The sequence below is a fragment of the Phocoena phocoena genome, chromosome 13 (genome assembly GCF_963924675.1).
Source record: "Phocoena phocoena chromosome 13, mPhoPho1.1, whole genome shotgun sequence".
Taxonomy (NCBI): domain Eukaryota; kingdom Metazoa; phylum Chordata; class Mammalia; order Artiodactyla; family Phocoenidae; genus Phocoena; species Phocoena phocoena.
Genome location: NC_089231.1, coordinates 27,182,872 through 27,205,328, shown reverse-complemented (window position 1 = coordinate 27,205,328; position 22,457 = coordinate 27,182,872). Strand labels below are relative to the sequence as shown.

Genomic DNA, 22,457 nt, shown 5'->3' with positions numbered 1-22,457 from the left:
GTATCTTTGCTCCATTTATTGAACAGAAATCCATTCTCTGTAACCCCAAAATGCTTAAGCCTTGGCCATGGCCTCAAGTCAGGGGGTGGTGGAGCTCAAGGTAAACTTGACAACATGTTGAGCCCTGCCCGGGTCTCCCCAACCGGAGCCGGCCTTAGGGTGAGGTAGCAAAAGCCAAGGATTGCTATGTGGTGTGAAATGGAGATTCCTCTAGATTTTCTTCGGGTGCCAACAATTCTAAGGGCTGAGGCAACCTTCCCTTCCCTTTCCCCTTCCTACAATAGCTTTCTATTTTTCATGTACCAGAATCATTTTTTTTTTTAGATGTCTTATGAAGCTGATAAAAATTAGAGCTGTTTTAATTGAGGCCCAAATCAGAGCCCCTCTGCCCACCTCCTCCCTAGAGCCTTCCTTCATGTCCCAGCCCCCACGTGTCTTGCTCCTCTGTGTTGCTTGGCTCTGCCATGTTCTCTGTGTCAATGATTTCCAAGTTTCACCATCTCCTCCTTGTGCTGTTTGCTGTTTCCTGCAGGTGAGAATTCTATGTTCCTCAAGAACTTAAAAGAGGTCTGGGAGCAGGACTTCCTTCTCTCATATGGCTTCTCTCACAGCCCCTAGCACAGTGCTGGGCACATATTAGAGTCTCACTGAGTATGTTGAAAAGCTAATTGAATTGAATTTCCTAAATCTCAAAGTCTCATGAAGTTGCTCAGGGCAAAGGACTGAGGTGGGGAGGTGAGAAGAAATCTAATTTCATCCCTTCCCATCTCGAATCCTGTCCAGCAGTACAGGGCTGCCCTCTAGAGATGACACAGTGCAGAATCCTGCAGGGGACCCACGGAGGACACTCCACCCACACAGCCCTGATGGCTGGCCTTTGACATGCTGAGGACATTGAGCCAAGAAGGAGCAAAGTCTTCTCTTTCTCTCCTCAATCTTTACTTGGTGAAACCCATCCAGGGAGAGGGAAGACCCTCCAATCTTTGTCCCCAAATGAAGGCTTCAGTAGGACAGTTGTTCTCAGATTCCCACCCCTTCTTGCTTCACCACTAAGACTCTTCTGAGACGGGACACGGAGCCAGGGCCTTCAGAAGAGTCCAGACAGGCAAACCCCGGCTCAGTGACTTGAAACTTGGGCCACATTCAGGCTCCCTGGGGAGCTTGTTAACAAGGCAGATTTCCAGGTTGCCTTCCAGGGACGCTTCATCAGGGGGTTCATCCAGCGAATCCCGTTCTTGATCATCCTCCAAGGTGCACAGGCCTCCTGCAGGAGTTCTTTCCTCCTCTGGCTGGCAGGGCCTCTGAGAGCCACTCACTTTGGTTCAAGTCCTTTCTCAGGTGCAGTCCAGGGCTCACTTCACACAGAGGCAAAACCCCTCTGCAGGGCCGGTGGTGCCAGGGTGGCATGGGGACTGGGAGAGGCTCTGAAGGCCACTGCTGAGCTTCAGTCAGAGGGGCAACAGGACCCCAAAGGGAACTGGGCACAGTGAAGCAGGAGAAAGGATGAGGGGGCTAGGGAATATTTGTGGAAGGAGTAGCAGACACTCTGAATCATTCCAGAAGGCGGAATTTGAATTAGTGGGTTGAATTATAAAGAGGAATATTTTAGCTCACCAAAAGAAACATTTTCTAATATGTAGGGCTATCCAACAAAGGACTGGGATGCCCTCGGGGGAAGTGAGTTTCCCAATCCCAGAGACACCTAAGCAGTCACTCTATGCCAAGCACATTGGTGGGGAGCCACCTGTCAGGGATGCTGTGGAGAAAATGGCAGAGGTGAGGGATGTGAGAACACTGAGGGTCCTCTTCAATCTGCAATTCCACAACATTTGACCAGGAAAGGCAGCCTTGCAGACTATGGAGGGAAGCCAGGAGAACAAGGAAGCATCTCAGAGGATGGGAGAGGTACCCAAGTCCCATGCAGATGAGGCCCGGAAAGCAGGAGCCCATGAAGGGCTTTGGGAACACACATCCTCATCCTTGGAAAGACCAGAGAAGCAGAGTATCAGGGCCTAAGTGAGGCAGCAGGATGATAAGCCAAGGGTCAGTGGCCAATAGGCCAGAGAAAGCTTCTAGGCCTTGCCAGGCGAGGCTATCAGGGGCCCGTGCCCGGGGATCAGGAAGCCAGCTGAACAGAATGCAGGAGGAAGTCGATTCTGGAACAAGGCTAGACTGTCTTCTAAACTCTGTGGAACTTTCTACAGCAGGATGAGGTGCTGGGTCCCCATGTAGCTGGCTGGATGGATAGAAGATGACCCTTGATCACACTGAGGAGTGGCCAAGAACTGCCTTTTAAATCTGCTCTTTAAAAGGCCCCATACGGCTTCCCTGGTGGTACAGTGGTTGAGAGTCTGCCTGCCAAGGCAGGGGACACGGGTTCGAGCCCTGGTCCAGGAAGATCTCACATGCCCCAGAGCAACTAGGCCCGTGAGCCACAACTACTGAGCCTGCGCATCTGGAGCTTGTGCTCCACAACAAGAGAGGCCGCGACAGTGAGAGGCCCACGCACTGCGATGAAGAGTGGCATCCGCTCACCGCAACTAGAGAAAGCCCTCGCACAGAAACAAAGACCCAACACAGCCAAAATAAATTAATTAATTATAAAAAAAAAAGGCCCCATAGACAGACAAAGAAGCTTCTTTTGTTACTGTTCTCTCTCCCTTTTCCCATATTTCCTCTTCAGGCAGAACCCCATAATATCTGATTTGCCATTTTCCAAGCAAGCCCTAGGGCCCAGCGCCCATTCTAAGTTGTGATGAACTGCATATATTGATGAGAGAATAAAGCAGGGCTCCGTTCCCTCACCATTGGCAAACGGCCAGCACAGTACAGCAAGGCTTCCTCTTAAGTGTTCACATGAGAGCCCCCCAATTTCCCGTGATCAGAGTTTCAACAAACGCAAACTTGCCTTTCTGGCACAGTGGGTGGTTCGGCCAGGGGGAAAGGGGAAGGGCCAGGAAAAATCCCTGCCCCAGAGGCCAAGGGAGCAAGGCAGTCTGGAGAAAGATGACGAGAAGAAAGGTGGAAAGAAGAGGCCAGGAATGACTCACCTTCCCTGGCAAATAATACTAAATCTTCACACAGGGGTTGCAGTTCACAAGGCACTTGCATGTCCTTGATGGAGTCTGATCCATGCAAGGGCCACGTGAGGAGGGCAGGTACTGTGAACATTCTTACTGACAGACGAGGTACCGGGGCTCAGAGAGCAAGGTGGCTTAGCTGAGGACACACAGCTGCTAAATGTTGCCAGCAGGGCTCAAAGCCATGTCTCTTGTCTCCAAATCCAGGGCTGTTTCCAGAATACCTCATGGTATGGGCTCTCATGCTCTTGGCCAGAGGTCAGCAACATTTTTCTGTAAGTGCCAAATAATAAATATTCTAGGGCTTGCAGGCTTCCTGTGTCATGGAATATTCTTCTTGTTTGGATTTCTTTTCAACCCTTTAAATATGTAAAAGCCTTTCTAGACTCATGGTCCACACAAAGACAGGTAGAAGACCGGGTGTGGCCACCCCCTGCCCCGTGTCCTCTTGTGCTCTCAGGCACCGTCCTGTGTGTTTCTGGCAGAGGACTGCAGGCAACTCTGCTCTCTGTGGCCTGGATGGGGATGGAGCTGCCTGGCTCAGGGGAGTCAGCTGCTGGTTGCAGGATAGTCACAGCACAGCCTAACCACTAGCTAAGCGGCTCAGGGCTCTGACGGGGGCGGAACTGTTGCCCTTTCTCTGTTGGGGTGGAAGGGGTGAGAAGGAGCAGGTCCTGTGCTCCGTTTTTCCTGCTCTTACAACGTTGTGTGACTAGGCTGAGCCTGCTGTTCCCTTGAGTCCAGTGGAGAAGGGGGTCTGGTCTGGGGTTTTCTGAAGGTGGGGACGATGGCAGGTCCAGTTCTGTAACCTTTGGCGTTATGCCTTTCAGTTCACTGCCTGGTTGTGAACGAGCAAGGAGCAGAGATGGGGAGAGAGGGGAAGGTCAGGCTGGAGGAGGGACTAACAAGGAGTTCATCCGCCTTCCTGAGTGAGCATGGGAGAAACAGGGACTAGCGATGGCCCACCCCAGCCCTAAAGTTGGCCTGTGGTTTACCCATTTGGCATATTATGTGTTATAAAATTCTCCCTAGAACTGATTTCTCTCTGGCCTTTCAGCAGGATTACTGTTAGCCCAAATGGTGCCTTTGTGCAAATTAGATAAAGGGATCCCTTCCTCGAGACACATTACTGCCATCTGTTGGATAACTGTCATAATAAATGCATAAATCTACAAGCTCTATGATGTGAAAGCTGTCTCCTTACATAGTTGCACTTGTGCAGTGCATAGCCTGTACATCTGAACCCAGCAACCCAACCTTTCAGGTAGTAGCCTCCTTCCACTAAAGGTCAGCGGGAGCTCGGAGTGGACAAACTAATTGAAACGTTTGATCTGAACAATATACAACAGATACAGATCACGGTGCCGATCACCTGGTGCCTTCCAAAGCCAAACAGCGTTGAGCTGGGGTGCTGTACAGATAGTAACATTTACAGCTTAAAGACAGATTGCTACCTCAAGGCCACATCATTGGGTTGTCTGTGTCCTTCTTGCCCTGCCCAGGGGACACCCAAGTCCAGCCTTGCCCTTGTCCTTTTTTGCTTCTGCACGCCCCATTGCAGAGGCACAAGGCTACTCCCTCCAAACAGGAAATCTGTCCCCTGCGGACCAGCCGGAAGCTGCCTGTGCGGGCTTCCAGAAAAGGCAGGCACTGGCAGGCCCCAGACGCCTCCTGCGGCGCCGGGTATACCAGCGGCTCCCACAGCCTCCCCAGCGCGCTGTCTGGAACAGTCAGCACACAGCAGTGACGGGACACATCTCCAGAGAGCAACCCTGGGTGGCAGGGGGAAGCAGAGCCCTGAGGGGGCCGGAAGCCCCAAGTCCTGGTGCCGCGTGCATAACTGAGCCAGCTGAGCTGCTCATCGTGTGCCCAACAGCAGAAGCCTAGCAAAGACCCCATAACTAAGCCTCTGGCCCACTTGCCAAGGAAGAGGTCATCCCATCCCCAACGTGGTTTGAGCCTCCGAGAAGCTCACGTGGTCCAGGCTTTTTCAGGAAGCAGAGAATCATGAATGAGCTAATGATGAGCTGGCTGAGTTGCTTTCCCTGCCTTTTGCCCATCCCCAGATCCTGTTTAATTAGAAAGTGGCTTTATTTATTTTGGCAGGTGAGACTGGGGAGGAGGGCTGGAAGGAGGATGACGGGTCTTGATTTTACCCCACCCCCAACCACATCTGCCAGGTTCACACCCTGACACCCGGCACTTCCGCTCACCCAGAGCAAGGATGCCAACACACAGAAGTGAGATCTCACAGGCGCTGCGTGGGAGGAGATGAAAATGGCAGGGAGACAGATTCGGGGGGGCTGCCCTGGGGGTGGAAGCCGAGGGGGAACGCTCTCCCCCCAGCCAGGGAATGCCCCTAACTACTCAAGCCTGCATGGGTATGGGGAGAATGTGGTCTGCAGAACCCAAGGATGGGCGGCAAGGCTCCATGCTGAGAGCTAGGTCATGGCCACTGATCAGTGAATGCCCTCCCAGGCCCATGGGCTCGAATTCTCCCTCCCCCAGTGCTGTCCCCAGACAGTTTCCTCCTTCTTCCCTCGAGTCCAGAGGCCCAAATCTCTCACCCAGATTCACCCTATTCTTTAAACAGGACTGGAACACCTCTGCTTTCTCTATAAGGCCCTCGACCTCGCTGCCCTTGCAGACACACCCACTAATCAATAGATAGCTAGTGGGAAGCAGCCACATAGCACAGGGAGATCAGCTCGGTGCTTTGTGACCACCTAGAGGGGTGGGATAGGGAGGGTGGGAGGGAGGGAGACGCAAGAGGGAAGAGATATGGGAACATATGTATATGTATAACTGATTCACTTTGTTATAAAGCAGAAGCTAACACACCATTGTAAAGCAATTATACTCCAATAAAGAATTTTTTAAAAAAATAGATAATAAGAGCCTCCAGGGCTTACTGAGAACGTAGTGTGGGCCAGCACACCTATTATCTCCTGTAATCCTCGCAATGACTATTGTCACCATCCACCGATGAGGCAATCTGTGGAAGCAGGGGGTTGACACAAGTTTTCACAGTTGGAAAAGATTGAAACCCACACCTGGACTCAAGGGATCCAGACAAGAAGGCTCTCTCCTTAGCTGTCATTACACCCACCCTACCGGCTGTAGCTTAAACCCCAGATTCTCTCTGAAGGGCCCTACGTCCCAAGCCCTAAGTGCTCCATTCCAGAACTTCTGGGGTCTGCATCACTTATTTGGCACTTAACACTTGCTAGAACACAGGCCAAGGGTTGAACTCAGCCGAGCCTGGTTACACAACATTAAAACATCACTCAGTCATGAATAGTCGCTCTCGGGTGGTAATCAAGAAAAAGTACTCTGCACTTTTCATCCCCCCCACCCCCAAATAAATATGCAGCTCATATATTTCCTAGGAAACTGTGATGTCAGCCTAATGCTATCAGGTGTTTGACAGTATTGAGTAGATAAGCTTTTACTCCACCTCATGCTCACCTCCCTCACTGCCAAGCCCCACGGAGCTATTTCCACACGCACCCCCATTGCTCGCCTGCCCCACTCCTGCTGCGCTGCCGAAGGTCCTTCCCTTCCACGTGCGCCCTCAGCCACTGTGGCTGCATTTCCGCTCTTTCCAGCCCAGATTCCACTCCATTGCTGGAGTTTATCCTCCCACAGTGCTGGGAAGCCAGCACTTCTCAGTTGCTGCCCGAGGTGAGTAATACATGTCAAAAGACTTATCATTCTGTGAACCCCTTGAGCCAACAATTCAGTCCCTGGGCATAACAATCAGTTTATGCTAGGAAAGAATTGTGTTCGTGGATTACCTAAAAAGACGGCTATCACAGCACGGTTAGTAATAACAAGAAATTGAGAACAACTTAAAGATATCCAAAATGAGGGATTGTTGGGGGTGAATTATAGTATTCACTCATTCATGAAATACCATGCAGCCATTTAAAATAATAGTTTAGAAGATTAGTCAATGCTATTAAGTGAAAAAAATTGGATATAAATCTGACTATAATACAATACCATTTTTCATCAATACATAGTGTTTAATACATTCATGCACAAAAAAAGAATAGAAAAGAAATTCACAAAATGTTAACAGAGGTGTCTCTAAGGCTGTCCTACACAGTGATTAAGTTCAAGTCTCTGGGTTCACTTTTGGCTCCTTCACTTATAAACAAATTACTTAACCTTTTTGTGCCTTTGTTTCCTTCATCTGCAAAATGGGGATGTGATAATACCTCCCTATGTCAGAAACATACAAACAGCTTATACAGCTTAATTAAAAAAAAAAAAGAAAACAAAACAAAGAAACCAATCAAAACATGGGCAGAAGACCTGAATAGACATTTTTCCGAAGAAGACATATAGGCACATAAGGCCAACAGGCACATGAAAAGTTGCTCAGCATTGTTAATTATTAGAGAAATGCAAATCAAAACTACAGTGAGGTAACACCTCATTCCAGTCAAAATGGCCATCACCAAAAAGTCTACAAATAACAAATGCTGGAGAGGGTGTGGAGAAAAGGGAACTCTCCTACACTGTTGGTGGGAATGTAAATTGGTACATCCACTATGGAGAACAGCATGGAGGCTCCTTAAAAAACTGAAAATACAGTTACCATATGACCCAGCAATCCCACTCCTGGGCATATATCTAGAGAGGACAAAAACTCTAATTTGAAAAGATACATGCACCCCAATGTTCACAGCAGCACTATTTACAATAGCCAAGACATGGAAGCAACCTAAGTGTCCATCAACAGATGAATGGATAATGAAGATGTGGTACATATATACAACGGGCTATTACTCAGCCAGAAAAAAAGAATGAAATAATGTTATTTGCCACAACATGGATGGACTCAGAGATTATCACATTAAGTGAAGTGAGACAGACAGAGAAAGAAAAACATCATATGATATCACTTATATGTGGAATCTAAATAAATGGTACAAATGAACTTATTTATGAAACAGAAACAGACATAGAAAACAAACTAATGGTTACCAAAGGGGAAAGAAGGGGAGGGATAAATTTGGGATTAACAGATACAAACTACTATATATAAACTAGATAAACAACAACGAGCTACAGTCTAACACAGGGAACTATATTCAATATCTTGTAATAACCTATAATGGAAAAGAATATGAAAAACACTTGATGCTCAGGGGAGAGGTCAAGTAGGAAACCATGGGTGGCTGGAATGGACACCCACAGGCCAAGGCAATACCTGGATCATAAACTCCCATTTTCATGATTAAATAATACAGCTCTGCGCAAGTGCAATTTCCAAAAATAGAAACAAAGGTTATTATAAACACCTATTTGAAAACCAAAATAACCAAGTGTGGGGCAAATATACAATTCCATCAATTCCCCCAAAGGTTCTGGCTGGTTGGTTGAAAGAGAATGTTGCTGGCAGTGGTCTCAGGGAACCTGAGGCCACAGTGAAGCTGCGAATTTGAGGGTCTGTCCCCAGCTTTGTGAATGAGACACTGTGCCACCAAGACCCATCAGTTCCTAAAGTGCCCTCATTCTGTTTGAAAGCCTGGCGAACTCCTCACCCGTGAAGTCACAGATTGAGCATCACCTCCTCTATGAAGGCCTCCTGATTCCTCCTTCCTCTATGCTTCCGTTGGCCTGGGTCATCCCCCACCTACAACATTCTATCCCTTTGTACTGTGATTATTTACTGTCCGGACTCTCTCCCCCTCTAAACTCTAAGCTCCGACAGAGAAAAGGCCTTACATATTTACCCTGAGCCCGGGATCTGGTGCAGAGAAGATTCCCAACAAATGCGCACTGCCCACTGAATCACTGAATGACACTGGAGGAGCATGAGCCGGCCTCTTGAGCCCAAGGCTCTAGCTCTGCCTATAGGTACACTGTGTGACCAAGAGCAGCTTGCTCAACTTCCCTGGGCTTCCGATCTCTTCTCTGGAACACGGAGGAGGGTAGATAAGGTCGTTTTGGGTACTGAAATTATCTGGTACTCTTCACTGGGGCCTCATTCAAAGCAGTTCTCTTCTTCCCACTCTTTCCGGAGATGACTTTCTGCGATGCTAGGTGGCAGCAGATGGGGTGGGTGGGAAGCTGCTGTGAAGTTCAGAGGAGGAGAGCTGCGGGGCTGGCCCTGCTCTCCCCACCCCGAAGCCCTCGTGGCTGTGAGTCCGTGGGCCCAGGACCACCTCTGTAGGGTTCCAAGGAACCATGATTCCCATGAAGCAGCCACAGCAAATAGAGCTAGGGGACCCTGAGTAACATTTGAGCTGGGTTCAGGGGAAATGTCAGGGAGAGGGAAGGGGTTTGGGAAGAGCGGTGCCCCTCGCAAGCTTTGGCTGCCGTCAAGGTCATGAGCCTATCCCCAGGTGTCTAGATGAGCCTGCCGGATTCTAGAGGGGATCCTGACGCTTAGTGCCTCCAAAGTCCTTTCTTAGTCTGAGAGGCCAGAATCTTGAGTCTGTGCATCTCAGTGTCAGCGCAAGCCTAGATGTGGAAGAAGCAGCAGGGGGAGAAACACTGGCTTTGTAACAACAGCGACAACCAGACTTGCCTCATGTACTGAGCATTTATTCTATGTTCTGCACTGCACTAAGTCCTTTAACGTTCACTCCCCTAATTAACCAGCTCAAGCACTTTCTGAAGTGGGAATTAATGTTATCCCCACTTTACAGACGAGGAAATAGAGGTAGAGAGATTAAGGCATCTGTTCATGCTTAACTGGTAGAAAGGCAGAGCCAGGTTTTGACCACAAAGATTGCGGGTTCAGAGACAGAGCTCTTGGTGGGGAGATGCGCATGTGCAAAAGAATAGAAAGTAGGGGGTGGGGATGAAATGTGGAAGAAGCATCCACTGTAGAAGGGGAGGGGCCAAAAGCCAATCTCCTCCTGCCTCCGTAGAGGAAGGCTAGCCCCAGACAATCCTCTGTTGGCCTGTGGCTTGTGAAAATAAACACTCTACTAGTACTGAAAAGACCCAAGAGGCCATCTGGTGCCCCTACTCCACAGAGGAAGAAACTGAGGACAGGAGAGGAACTGAGCTCTGCCCCATGTCCCATCCCTGCTGGGGGCAAAGCCAGAACTAGAACTCAGGGTGCACAGCCCATGTGCTTTCTGACCCAGAGAGCTATATTTTTAAATTAATGATCTAACTACTCTATGATATCATCCAGTAGAATCTGGGAGTAGGTCAGGGCTGCCGGTTTATTTGGCAGGGCTCTCACGATGGGTGTCTTTTGCATCAGTCACCCAGGCTGCTTGCATTTGCTCCTGTACCATGCAGTTCTCTGGCTGGTCCGTAATCCACTGCAGGTCAACACAACCTGCACATGCCCCTAAGACGTTAATCACGATCCCTTTCTTGTGCTGTCCTTTTTTCAAATGCACCCTGGGCACCGTGCCCAACACAGTCTTGCCAAGACCTGGTACACACCCGGAGCTGTGTGATAATCATTGTGTAGCACAGCCTGGGCTGGAAATTATAACCCAGTTACCTGATGAAATAAACAGGAGTGGAAACAGTGATTGTGCCAGAGGAACGCAATGTCATTTTTACCTAGTCCCCAGCTCTGGGCAACTTTGGGCCCCCAGCACTGGCTGTCTCATTTGGTAGAACCAAAAAGAAAAAAAAAGCCAATCCATTTGCTCCAGACTGGGAAGCAATGAGAACGTCATCTGCCTCCCCGCCGCCTGCACACTGCATGCAGCCCACCTGCCCAAGCTGTTGCTCCTCCTTGTGGGCTCCCTTTCCTCCAACTACCAGCCCCTCAGTCTCTTTGGAGCACAACACAAAACTGGTTGCAGGCGTATTTATTATTAATCCACCAAAGAAGACTAAATGCTCCTTAGAAGGTTTGTCCCTAACGAACAGGTCCCAGCTGGGAGCAGGGGTGGTGGCCGGACCCACCTTACTCCGGGCCCTTCTGAATGCAAGGGCCCTCTCAGCTGTCAGTGAGCCCTGGTCTGAAACCCTGATGAGCTGTTGTGCCTGGGCTCTGACAGCCCTGGGGTGTGCACAGCCCCCAGGCCAGCTGGAACTCAGCTCCTGGCTTCAGAGGCCTGTCTCACTGCCAAGCTGGCAGGCTCTCCTGTTGCAATGTGGGCTCAGTACTGACTTAAGCCACGTGATCAACTCAGTGCTTTTCAAGGTGGGAGGGTTTGTGGGTTGGCACCAGGATGGGGACAATTACTTGGCCAGCAGGCAGGAAATGACGTCATACTGGCAGTGAGAAGGCCGTGTCTGCCCTAAACAGGTCTTGCCCGTGCCTCCCTACCGGTGAGAGTCCCTGGCTTATGCTCCTTCGAGCCCCAACACTGGGTCACCCCAAATCTACTCCATCTTATCCTGCCTGTCTACCTCCACATCCCCACCCCTGATCTTTCAGTGCCACCCCCATCCCACCTCCAGCTTCAGGGATGTGCCCTGAGCCTCCCTGGGGCCAGAAAGGCACGGGTAGCCCTGCGTTCTCAGCCTGTGTAAGTCTGCAGTGTGCTTATCAACTGCATGTGGGTGCTGTGCCCCATGAATGTCACACTAAAGGTGACCCAGCATCAAGGGGATCACTGGGCGGAAGAAACATGGAGCCAGGTGAAAGGGCCGAGAGATGCTTAGCTAGCAGAGTACCAGAGGAAGCTAGCGCCTCAAGGGACCTTGGACAACATCCGGGTTTTCTGGTAAGATGAGAAGGCAGCCCAGAGGACAAGTAACTTGCCTAAGGGGCACAATTACAGAGGGGCAAGTCTAGAAGCCAGCTCTCTGTGCCCCAGGAGAGCTCTTTCCACCCATCTCTGCTGCTGGTCTTCATGAGTGGGTGTGTCTGCACACAACCCACACACACACGAGCTTGCGTCTTATCGATCTTCACCCAAGCCCCACCGAAGTGACCAAGTGCGCAGGCACAAGTGAAAGCGTTACCCTCAGAGAAACCTGAGCTTAGCTGGAGACACCAGATAGACACTTATTAAGGAGTTAGAACCCAAAGAGGCAAATAGCGGTCTCTGAGATATGGTGTTTCTCAGCCATTTATCCATCTCAAAACTCCTGAGGGCTGTAGCACACCCCCATCAGCCACAGTGGCTCGTTCTGGCTACAGCTGATTCAGCCAGAATGTATCTGAACCTCAGGGAGCAGGTGGAAAAGTTCCTCCTCTCTGCCCATGAGATTCCTTACACATCCCCTAACTGCCTTTGGGGTGGGGGCACCACTCTGAGAATCACTGCACTACAGCGGAAGGCACAGACTTCACTTTCTCCAGAGTTTGCAGGGAGAGAAAAACCCAAGGCAAGGGCACAGGTGATGCTTTCCAGAGAGGCTGGGGCTTTAGACCCAATGGGGTTTGGGTGGCATGGAGAAAACAGAAGGAGAGGGTGAAATAGAGCAGGTGAGGGGGAAGAGGCACGGGCCCTGATGTTTCCTCTGACCCTGGTATATATTTTAGTGGGTGATCCACAATTTTCTCTCTAACTGACTTGAGACAGATGTCTGGGAGAAAGGAGAAGCCCCCAAGGCAGCAGGCAGGCAGGCAGGCCCTGGGGCTCTGGTGAGAGCAGTCCTATTCAGTCCTTTTCAGGGTAGCTGAGGTGGGGCCTGAACCCCAGAAACTGCTCTCACTAGTCTGGCTTCCACTCCACAATCTGGGAGTAGGTGGGGAGAGGGTGTCTCATCCTGTCCCTCAGGCTTCAATCCCATTTCCCATGGGTCCCTTGAAACCTCTGCATGGTTTATTAGTGCCGGAGAGAACAGCTTTCAGAGCGCTGCCTGCCAGACACTAGAGCCAACACAGTCTGAGCAAACAGGTTGAGAAAGGGGAGTTGCTGGCCTGAGATCAAGAAACAGAGGAGGAGACTACTCAGGGTCATGGATGTTCACCCTGACCTTCGTTGTAGGTGCAAAGCGGAGATAATAATAGACCTTACTTCCACAGGGTGTTATGAATTTTAAATAAGATACTATCTGTAAGGTATATGCACACGAAGACACAGTCTGAAGAAGGATTTTGTCCATAGCTAGTAGGTGGCGTTGTTGGGATTTGAACCTAGGACTCTGTGACTTGAGACGGGAGCTCTGAACCATCATGCCCTCCACCCTCTTTGTGAATACCTTGTACTATGGCAATGTCTGTCCTCTCTTAGACTGTGAGCACCATGAGGGAAAAGACCATGTTTTCACCCTGACCCAGAATCTAAGAGCAGCTCGGGGGGGGGCATCACCAATGGCAGTTGCTAATGATGAAGCTTCAGTTCGAGGTCTGGGAGACTGTCCTTAGATCCTGGCCAAGGGCTTTCATCAGTGTGTAAATGTCAATGCACCTCTGGGTTCTGGGTGTCAAAAGGGTGAGCCATTCCAGACAGGATGAAATAAATCCTCCAGGAAGGGAATCAGGCGTCCATGTCAATGGAGGTGGGGGAATGCAAAGAACCAGATGGCAGGAGGGAAAATTCGCCACGCTTCTGGAATGATTCGATAGTCAAGACTGTGTTTCCAGGTATAATCAACACAGATATGCTGAAAAAGCAGCTGCCAACCTTCCCCAGGCCCCAGAAAGTGCCGGGACCCCTGACACCCATTCTAAGAAGGAAATGAGCATAGAGGTGGCTGCAACCTCCCTGTTCAGGCTGCACATATATCTGAGATGCTTAATTAGGAAGTGTGATGTCTGCCTGGATCACTTTTTTGTTGAGATGTGGTGGAGAGTGAGCCAAGATTGGGACACCCACACCTGCTGACTCACGTGGGGATGAGTCAGGAGAATCCATAGGTTTCTCCAGCAGCCTCTAAGTCCTGGGCAAGGACTGAGGACTTGGGGTGGAGAGAGCATTTTCATCTTTTCTTCCAGGTGATTATGGTGTAGTGTCACTGTTAAAAATACTTAATGAGAATTTAGGGTGCATTAAAAGAAGCAGGATGTAAACCAAATGTCCATTAACCAATGAATGGATAAATAAAATGTAGTATAAATATAAAAAGGAGTATTATTAGGCCATAAAAAGAAGTGAATTACTGATATATGCTATAACATGAATAAAGCTTGAAAACATGGCTTCCCTGGTGGCGCAGTGGTTGAGAGTCCGCCTGCCAATGCAGGGGACACAGGTTCGTGCCCCGGTCCGGGAAGATCCCCCATGCCGCGGAGCAGCTGGGCCCATGAGCCATGGCCGCTAAGCCTGCGCGTCCGGAGCCTGTGCTCCGCTACGGGAGAGCCCACAACAGTGAGAGGCTCGTGTACCGCAAAAAAAACCTTGAAAACATGCTGTATGAAAGAAACAAGTCACAAAAGGCCCCATATTATATGATTCTGTGTATATGAAATGTCTAGAATAGACAAAACTATAAAGATAGAAAGTGAATTAATGGTTGCCTAGACCTAGGGAGTATTGGGAGGGGTGTGTTGTGAGTGACTGCTAAAGGGTATAGGACTTCTTTTGGAATGATAAAAATGTTCTAAATTTGATTGTGGTGATGGTTGCACAACTTCACAAATATACAAAAAACCATTGAATGTACACTTTAAGGGTGAATTATATGGTATGTGAAGTATATCCCAATAAACAAAAAAAGGTAGAAAAAAAGAAGCAGGACATCAAGGGACACTGAATAGCCAAAACAATCTTTAAAAAGAATAAGAGGGACTTCCCTGGAGATCCAGTGGTTAAGACTTCACCTTCCAATGCAGGGGCTGCAAGTTTGATCCCTGGTCAAGGAGCTAAGATCCCACATGCCTCAGGGCCAAAAAACCAAAACATAAAACAGAAGCAATATTGTAATAAATTCAATGGTCCACACAAAAAATCTAAAAAAGAAAATAAAATAAAATGAAGAACAAATTTGGAGGTCTCACACATCCTGATTTCAAAACTCCTACAAAATTACAGTAATAAAAATGGTGTGGTACTAGCATAAGGACAGACATTTAGACCAATGGAATATAACAGAGAGCCCAGAAATAAACTCTCATATATATGGCCAAATGATTTTCAACAAGGGTGCTAAGACCATTCAATGGGGAATGGTCTTAGCACAGTCTTTTCCACAAATGGTGCTGAGAAAACTGAATATCCACATACAAAATAATGAAGTTGGACCCTTACCTTTCACCATATACAAAATTTAATTCAAAATAAAGCAACAACCAAAATGTAAGAGCTAAATCTATATCACTCTTAGAAGAAAACATGGGACAAAAGCTTCATGACATAGGATTTGGCAGTGACTTCGGATATGACACCAGAAGCATACGCAACAAAAGAAAAACTAGGTAAATTAGACTTCATAAAAATTAAAAACTTTTATGCACCAGCAGACACAAAGAGCACAAAAGGCAGCCCATGGAATGGGAGAAAATATTTGTAAATCGTGTCTGATAAAGGGTTTATATCCAGAAATATATTCTGGATAGACTCTTACAACTCCACAAGAAAACAAGCAACCTGATTAAAAAATGGGCAAAGGACTTGAATGGACATTTCTCCAAAAAGATATACAAATGACGAATAAGCACATAAAGAGATGCACAACGTCACTTATCCCCAGGAAATGCAAATCGAAACCACAGTTGAGATACCACCTCACAACCATTAAGATGGTTATTATCAAATATAAACAAATAAAAACCCCAGAAAATAACAAGTACTGATGAGTGCGTGGAAAAATTGGAATTGCTGGTAGGAATGCAAAATGGTGCAGCTGCTGCGGAAAGGAGCGTGGCAGTTCCTCAAAAAGTTAAACATAGAATTACCATATGATCCAGTAATTCCACTTCTGGGTATATATCCAAAAGAACTGAAGGCAGGAACTCGAACAGATATTCGTACATCTATGTTTACAGCAACATTATTCACAATAGTCAAAAGGTGGAAACAACCCAAAGGTCCATTGACAGACAAATGGATAAATAAAATGCGGTCTATACATACAATGGAAAGGAATATTACTCGGCCTTACAAAGAAAGGAAATTCTGACACATGCTACAATGTGGATGAACCTTGAAGATACTATGCTAAGTGAAATAAGCAGTCACAAAAGGACAAATAATTCTATGATTCCACTTATATGAGGTTCCTAAGTAGTCATTTTCAGAGAGACAGGAAGAAGAATAGAGGTTACCAGGGGTTGGGGGAGGGAGAGGGGAATATGGAGTTATTCTTTAATAGGTACAAATTTCAGCTGGGGAAGATGAAAGAATTCTGGAGATGGATTGTAGTGATGGTTTCACAACAATGTGAATGTACTTAGTGCCATTGAATGGTGCATTTGAAAATAGTTAAGATGGTAAATATTATGTATGTTTTTCCACAATCATATTTTAAAAGAAGCAGGCAATAAATATTATGTATATTTTTCCACAATAATTTTTAAAAAGCAGGCAATGGAGTCAGGGAGGCCCTCTGCACGCTGTTCTGATGAGGCCCCATCTGAAACACAGGGTTCTAGCTTGGGAGGCACGTTCTTGAGGGGCAATGATAAACCAGAGCTGCTCAGGAGCCAGGCTGGGGATGAACCACAAGAGGAGAGGCTGAGGAACCTGGGGGTGCAATCCTGAGAGGAGAGAGCCCTGTCTTCCTACAGCCAAAGGGCTAACGTGAAAACCTCCTGCGCCGGGAGAGGGGAGGTCTGAATCAGATTAGGAAACATCTCAGGGAGACTCATGGGGGTTTAATTTCAGGCTGACCCTTCTGACAACAAGTGCCGCTCATCAGTGGGATGGGTTGCACTGGGAGGCTGGGCAGCATTCCCCACTCAAGAAAGGCTAGATTTAAACCAAAGCTGGAGAAGCAACTGGCTGGGATGCTGTGGAAGGATTCCTGTGACAGCAGGAGGCTGGGCCAGCTGACCTCCATGAGCCCCTCGCTCTGATCCCTCAGGCTCTGGTCTCTCAGGTGCCCTTGGTCTTGCCCTGTCCAAGGGGCAGACAGAAGGCACATTCCACCAACAACTAGTAGCCCTGCCTTCTAGTCCCAGCTCTGTCAGTGATTGGCTGTCTGATCTTGGATGAGTCACCACCTCCCGGGCCTCAGTTTACTCATTTGTGTAATTAACACCTGCCTGCCTTCCCTCACCCCCACCCCCAGAAGTGTGGCAAGGACAAAGTGAAGCAAAGACTCATGAAGAGGAGAGCCCAGATACCTTCGCAGCCCTCCTCCCCTCCCTCCTGGCCTCTGCTTTCCCTTTCCCTCAGAGCAGGGCTGGTAGTGTTTCCAAGGATGCAGTTTGCACACCACTGGTGGTATGTGGTATGCTAGGGGTGATACATGAGGCTTATCTAATGTTGCATATTTATTTTAATATGTGCTAATTATCCTTGATGTTTGTAGCAAAGGATAACAATAAAGTTTTTAATGATAGCTATATCGACTTTTTTTTTTTTTTTTTTTTTTTTGGCGGTTCGCAGGCCTCTCACTGTTGTGGCCTCTCCCGTTGCCGAGCACAGGCTCTGGACGCGCAGGCTCAGCGGCCATGGCTCATGGGCCCAGCCGCTCCGCGGCATGTGGGATCTTCCCGGACCGGGGCACGAACCTGTGTCCCCTGCATCGGCAGGCGGACTCTCAACCACTGCGCCACTAGGGAAGCCCTCAACTTTCTTTTTAAAATATACTTACAAGTTAATATAAGTTGTAAAAAGTGAGTTAAAGAAGAGTAATAATAAAGAAAGTGATATTTGAATAAAGCAAAAGTCTTGAAGGAGGAATGTGAGTGGCTGGGATTTGGGAACCCCAGATGGATTGGGGAGATATAACAGCCTGGGCCCCCAGGCCCCAGCAACATCCTCCCAGGCCTGGTGATCAGATGCAAAGAAGACCAAAAGACAAAGCCTTTTTGGTTGGTCCTATTGTCTGGTTCCCTTAAGGTGCCAGATTTTACCAACTGATTGACAACTAAGAAATAGAACTAGGTTCTTGGATCCTCCATCCACATGACTGTGAGCTGGTCGACTTCTACCTCCTTCTTCTTGAACCCGCTGTCTCTGTTCATACTCATGCCAGTGGCTCCATGAGGAAGAGGACAGCCCTGACTCAGCCACTCGCCTCGAGGTGGTAGGAACATGTTGGGTCCCTCTCCCAAAGTATACTTAAACAGAAGCCTAAAGAGGAAATGCCAGGCCCTGTGCCACGTGGCGAGGGTGATATTCTTGTCCGGGACAGCAGTTCCAGTGCACCTCGGCTTAGCTTCTGCACCAGGGAGGGCAAGCTCCCCTCAGGCACTTGTGTCTTTAAGCATGATAAGCGAGATCCTCTGTAGAGGAACCATCTAGAAAACTAATCAAGGCCCAGTCCCCTCCACTCCACTATTATCTGCTGATCACCTTGGTCAAAGGGTCGGTCAGTCAGCCTGGAACACCTACCTTCCCTGAGGAGCTGGGATGAAAGAAGTTTCCAGCTGATTATTAGCCAGAACTTTGGGAGATGGCCCTTGGGGATGGGGAGAGGGGAACAAGGGGAGGAGGGCATGGAATACACTCAGAAAATGCCCCCTTTCCTCTCTTCTCCTTCTATTGTGGCCCACATCCCACATTTGGAAACATTTTTACCTGTCAAACTACGAATAAAGAAATAATTATCTTCCCCATTTTGATGATCAAAGACCTCCAAACACCAAGTTAGTATAATTCCAGGTGAAAAGAAAAGAAACTTAACCTTTTGTTTACCGATACAGTCCCTGAATATATGAAGATCATTTTTTTCATTCCCTCTCCCAGAATCTAGCCTGGAAATACTAAAAACCCAATGCCCCCCAGCCCATAAAGGACCAGGGAGCCCAGTTAGGCAGCCTGATTCAGAGACTTTAAGAAAACACTACCCTGGACAGTTCTTGTGGAAAGTTGGGGAACCGCTGAGTTAATTCATTCTTTCTCAATGGTGATTTTCAGAAGCTCTTCTCCTAACAGTGGAGCAATGGATTTTCATGTGACCAAAGCAGAAGGTTGGATAAGGAGCTAAAAGGAGGGAAAAGGTCAAGAAAGGGGAAACTAAGAGAACAAAAGAGAAAGATGGCAAGCTTGACAATTTGCTAAGGATTGATCCTGATAAAGAGACTGGATCAAGGATTAAAGTGCTTAAGGTCTATAGGAGAATTGGTGAAATTCACCCCAATAGAAAAGACAGGCACAGGGGGCATGGGCAGACAATTCACACACACACACACACACACACACACACACACACACACACACACACCACAAATGGCCAATAAACATATGAAAATGTTCAACCTCACCAGTAATCAAAGGGAGAACATTTAAAAGCTCCTTTTCCAAAATGGCCATCACCAAAAAACCTACAAACAATAAATGCTGGAGAGGGTGCGGAGAAAAGCGAACCCTCCTACACTATAGGTGAGAATGTAAACTGGTACAGCCACTATGGAGAACATTATGGAGATTCCTTAAAAAACTAAAAATACAGTTACCATATGATCCAGCAATCCCACTCCTGGGAATATAACTGGAGAAAACCATAATTCGAAAAGATACATGCACCTCAATGTTCACTGCAGCAGTATTTACAATAGCCAGGACATGGAAGCAGCCTAAATGTACATCAACAGAGGAATGGATAAAGAAGATGTGGTACATATATACAATGTGGAATATGTGGTACATATATGCAATGGAATATTGGAATGGAATGGAATATTACTCAGCCATAAAAAGAACAAAATAATGCCATTTGCAGCAACATGGATGGACCTAGAGAGTGAAGATGGACCTACTGACTGAAGTAAGTCAGAAAGAGAAAGACAAATATCATATGACATTGCTTATATGTGGAATCTTAAAAAAGGGTACAAATAAACTTGTCTACAAAACAGAAATAGAGTTACAGATGTAGAAAACAAACTTACAGTTACCAGAGGGTAAGTGGGGGGAGGATAAATTGGGAGATTAGGATTGACATATACACACTACTATATATAAAATAGATAACTAATAAAGACCTGCTGTATAGCACAGGGAACTCTACTCAATACTCTGTAATGGCCTATATGGGAAAAGAATCTAAAAAAGAGTGGATATATGTATACATATAACTGATTCACTTTGCTGTATACCTGAAAGTAACACAACATTGTAAATAAACTATACTCCAATAAAAAATTAATTTAAAAACATAATAAAAGCCCCGTTCCCATCCAGTTGGGAAATTAAACAATACTACCAGCTGTTGGCAAGGCCGAGTGGAGTGGGTCCTCTTGCACAGTTGGTGGGACTGTGCACTGATGGGTCCTTTCTAGCACACTTTGGGAATACCCATTAAAAGCCTTAACCCTGTGTATTCTATCTGACCTAGAAATTCCACTTAGGAATTTATCTTAAGGAAAGAATCATTTATCTGTGCAAAGATTTAGGTGTATTGTTCATAATAGTATTATTTATAATAACAAAAAATTTAGAGGGGGAACACAGTATAAATGTCCAACTATAAAGGATTCAATGAATAAATGATGGTATCTCCCTACACCAGAATGCTACAGAGCCATTACAAGTAGGGGTGTTGAGTGACATTTAATGGCTTAGAGATATACATGCTCTAAAACAGGAGATGTTGTAACAGCCCATCCTTTCAAACTATATATTCATAGAAAAGACTAGAAATAAGTGCGCAAAAATTTCACCAGTGATGTTTTTCCAGGTGATGGGATTACAGGTATTCTTCTTATATAATTGTGTTTCCATATTTTCTAAATTTTCTGCAATGATCAAATTTGGCTTTTGTAGTAAAAGATAGATAACATATCTTTAAAAAAAGAATCAGTGAAGTTGCCGGTTATTGTGATGGGGACAACAGAGGAATGGGGCAAGTGTTCAAGGTCAGCTGGGAGGTGGGAGATAAGAGGTAGACAGAGAAATTGAGAGCTGAAGTCCATTGGAAGAGAGGATATGTTTATGTGCTCAGCGGGGGTGCAAGAGCCAGTGGCACTTGGAGACCGCTGGGTACGTGCTGGGAGGTGAAATGTGTTCTACTGGGTGACCGTGGGAAAGTCACTTCTCTTCTCCTGGCCGCCAAGTTCCTTTCCCCTCCGATGGCCCATGACTCTGTGCAATCAGGCTATTATGATGATGGTACCCACATGCGATGTCCCCTTATTTGAAAAGACAAATATGTTCAATAATGGGGTGAGGTGAGGTCAGGACTTTAGGTAACAAAGGAGTGATAAAATAGGACATGAGATACAACGTGTATTTTTATATGCTTTGATCCCCTGCCTCCCATTTTTCCTGTAGAGCTAAAAATGACTGAATTTAAGGATTTGGGCCAAATGTACTTGAAATAAGTTGTTTTACTCCTCATAAAATCAGGAGGAGTTGGGGGCAGCACGATGGAACTCTGGAAGCTGCAGATTGCGATTCACATCCACCATGCCCCCCTGGCTGGAACTCACCTTTCTTGGTCATCAGAAAAAAAGCTAGGGAACAGGAAGACAGGGAAAACTGCCTTTGAACTCAGAGGGAACGCTCCGTAGATACATACTCATCAACAAGAGCTGTTGAAAACATAGGGTACACTCAGGGCTGTGCCCATTCCTCCATCACGGCTCCAGGACCTCCTGCATCTCCCACTTCCATGAGCCCCCAGAACTTGCTCTTGGGAGGGACCCAAGGAAAAGCTGGGGCTTCCCCTGGGCCCTAGCCAACAGGAAGAGGTGGCAAGGGGTGATGGGGCTGCCCAGAACAAGACAGAGGCCTGGGTGAGCCCAGTGCAGGCAGGGAGGGATGGTGGGCAAGCCAGCCTGGGCACTGACCTCTGGGCACGTCCATGGGGTTGAAGCTGGCCAACAGGTCGCGACACAACTGGCGGTCACCCTCCACCTTGCTCAGCCAGTTGTTGCAGTTGAAGTAGTAACGGAGGTGAGGCCGCTTCATGTCGGTCACAATCACACGGTCCAGGTACCAGCTGGCGTTCGAGCCTGTGTTGTCATGCTCGATCCTGGTGCAGAAACAGACACCCGCACCGTCACTGGCAGAACAGAAACGACGCCCCTTCCATACCAATACCCCAATGTTTGTTCCCAAGAGAGGTTTAATCATTTTGATGTTGTTGTTACTTTACCTCTCCAACCTCAGTGTCCTTATCTACAAAGTGGGGACTCCTTGCAAGGTGGATGAGCTTATGAATGAATGTTGCATCGTTACATTGCCCACAAGGAGATATTGCCTTCCATGGAAAATCCAGGATTGCTAAGGCTTGCAGCGGGACCATCTTGAGCTTCCCCTCTCTCCCTGACTCCCAGACACACCCCCGCACCCCAGATACTCAGTCCCACCACCCAGAGGATCCCCCATGGCCACATAGAACTGGTGTTGCCCCATAGAAATATCACATGAGCTTCATATGTGAGCCAGATAGGTAATTTTAGATTTTCTAGTAGCCACATTGAAAAAGAAAGACACT

The 22,457-nt window shown here is 47.5% G+C and overlaps 1 protein-coding gene across 2 annotated transcripts in view; it reads right to left on the bottom strand.

Moving 5' to 3' along the window:
- LOXHD1 (lipoxygenase homology PLAT domains 1) overlaps window positions 1–22,457 on the bottom strand; it is a 198,858-nt gene that overhangs the window by 161,739 nt on the left and 14,662 nt on the right. For both annotated transcript variants that reach the window (XM_065889869.1, XM_065889870.1), the window contains exon 4: window positions 21,808–21,992. In XM_065889869.1, coding sequence (XP_065745941.1) covers window positions 21,808–21,992 — 185 coding nt within the window. The remainder of the gene's footprint in view (window positions 1–21,807; window positions 21,993–22,457) is intronic.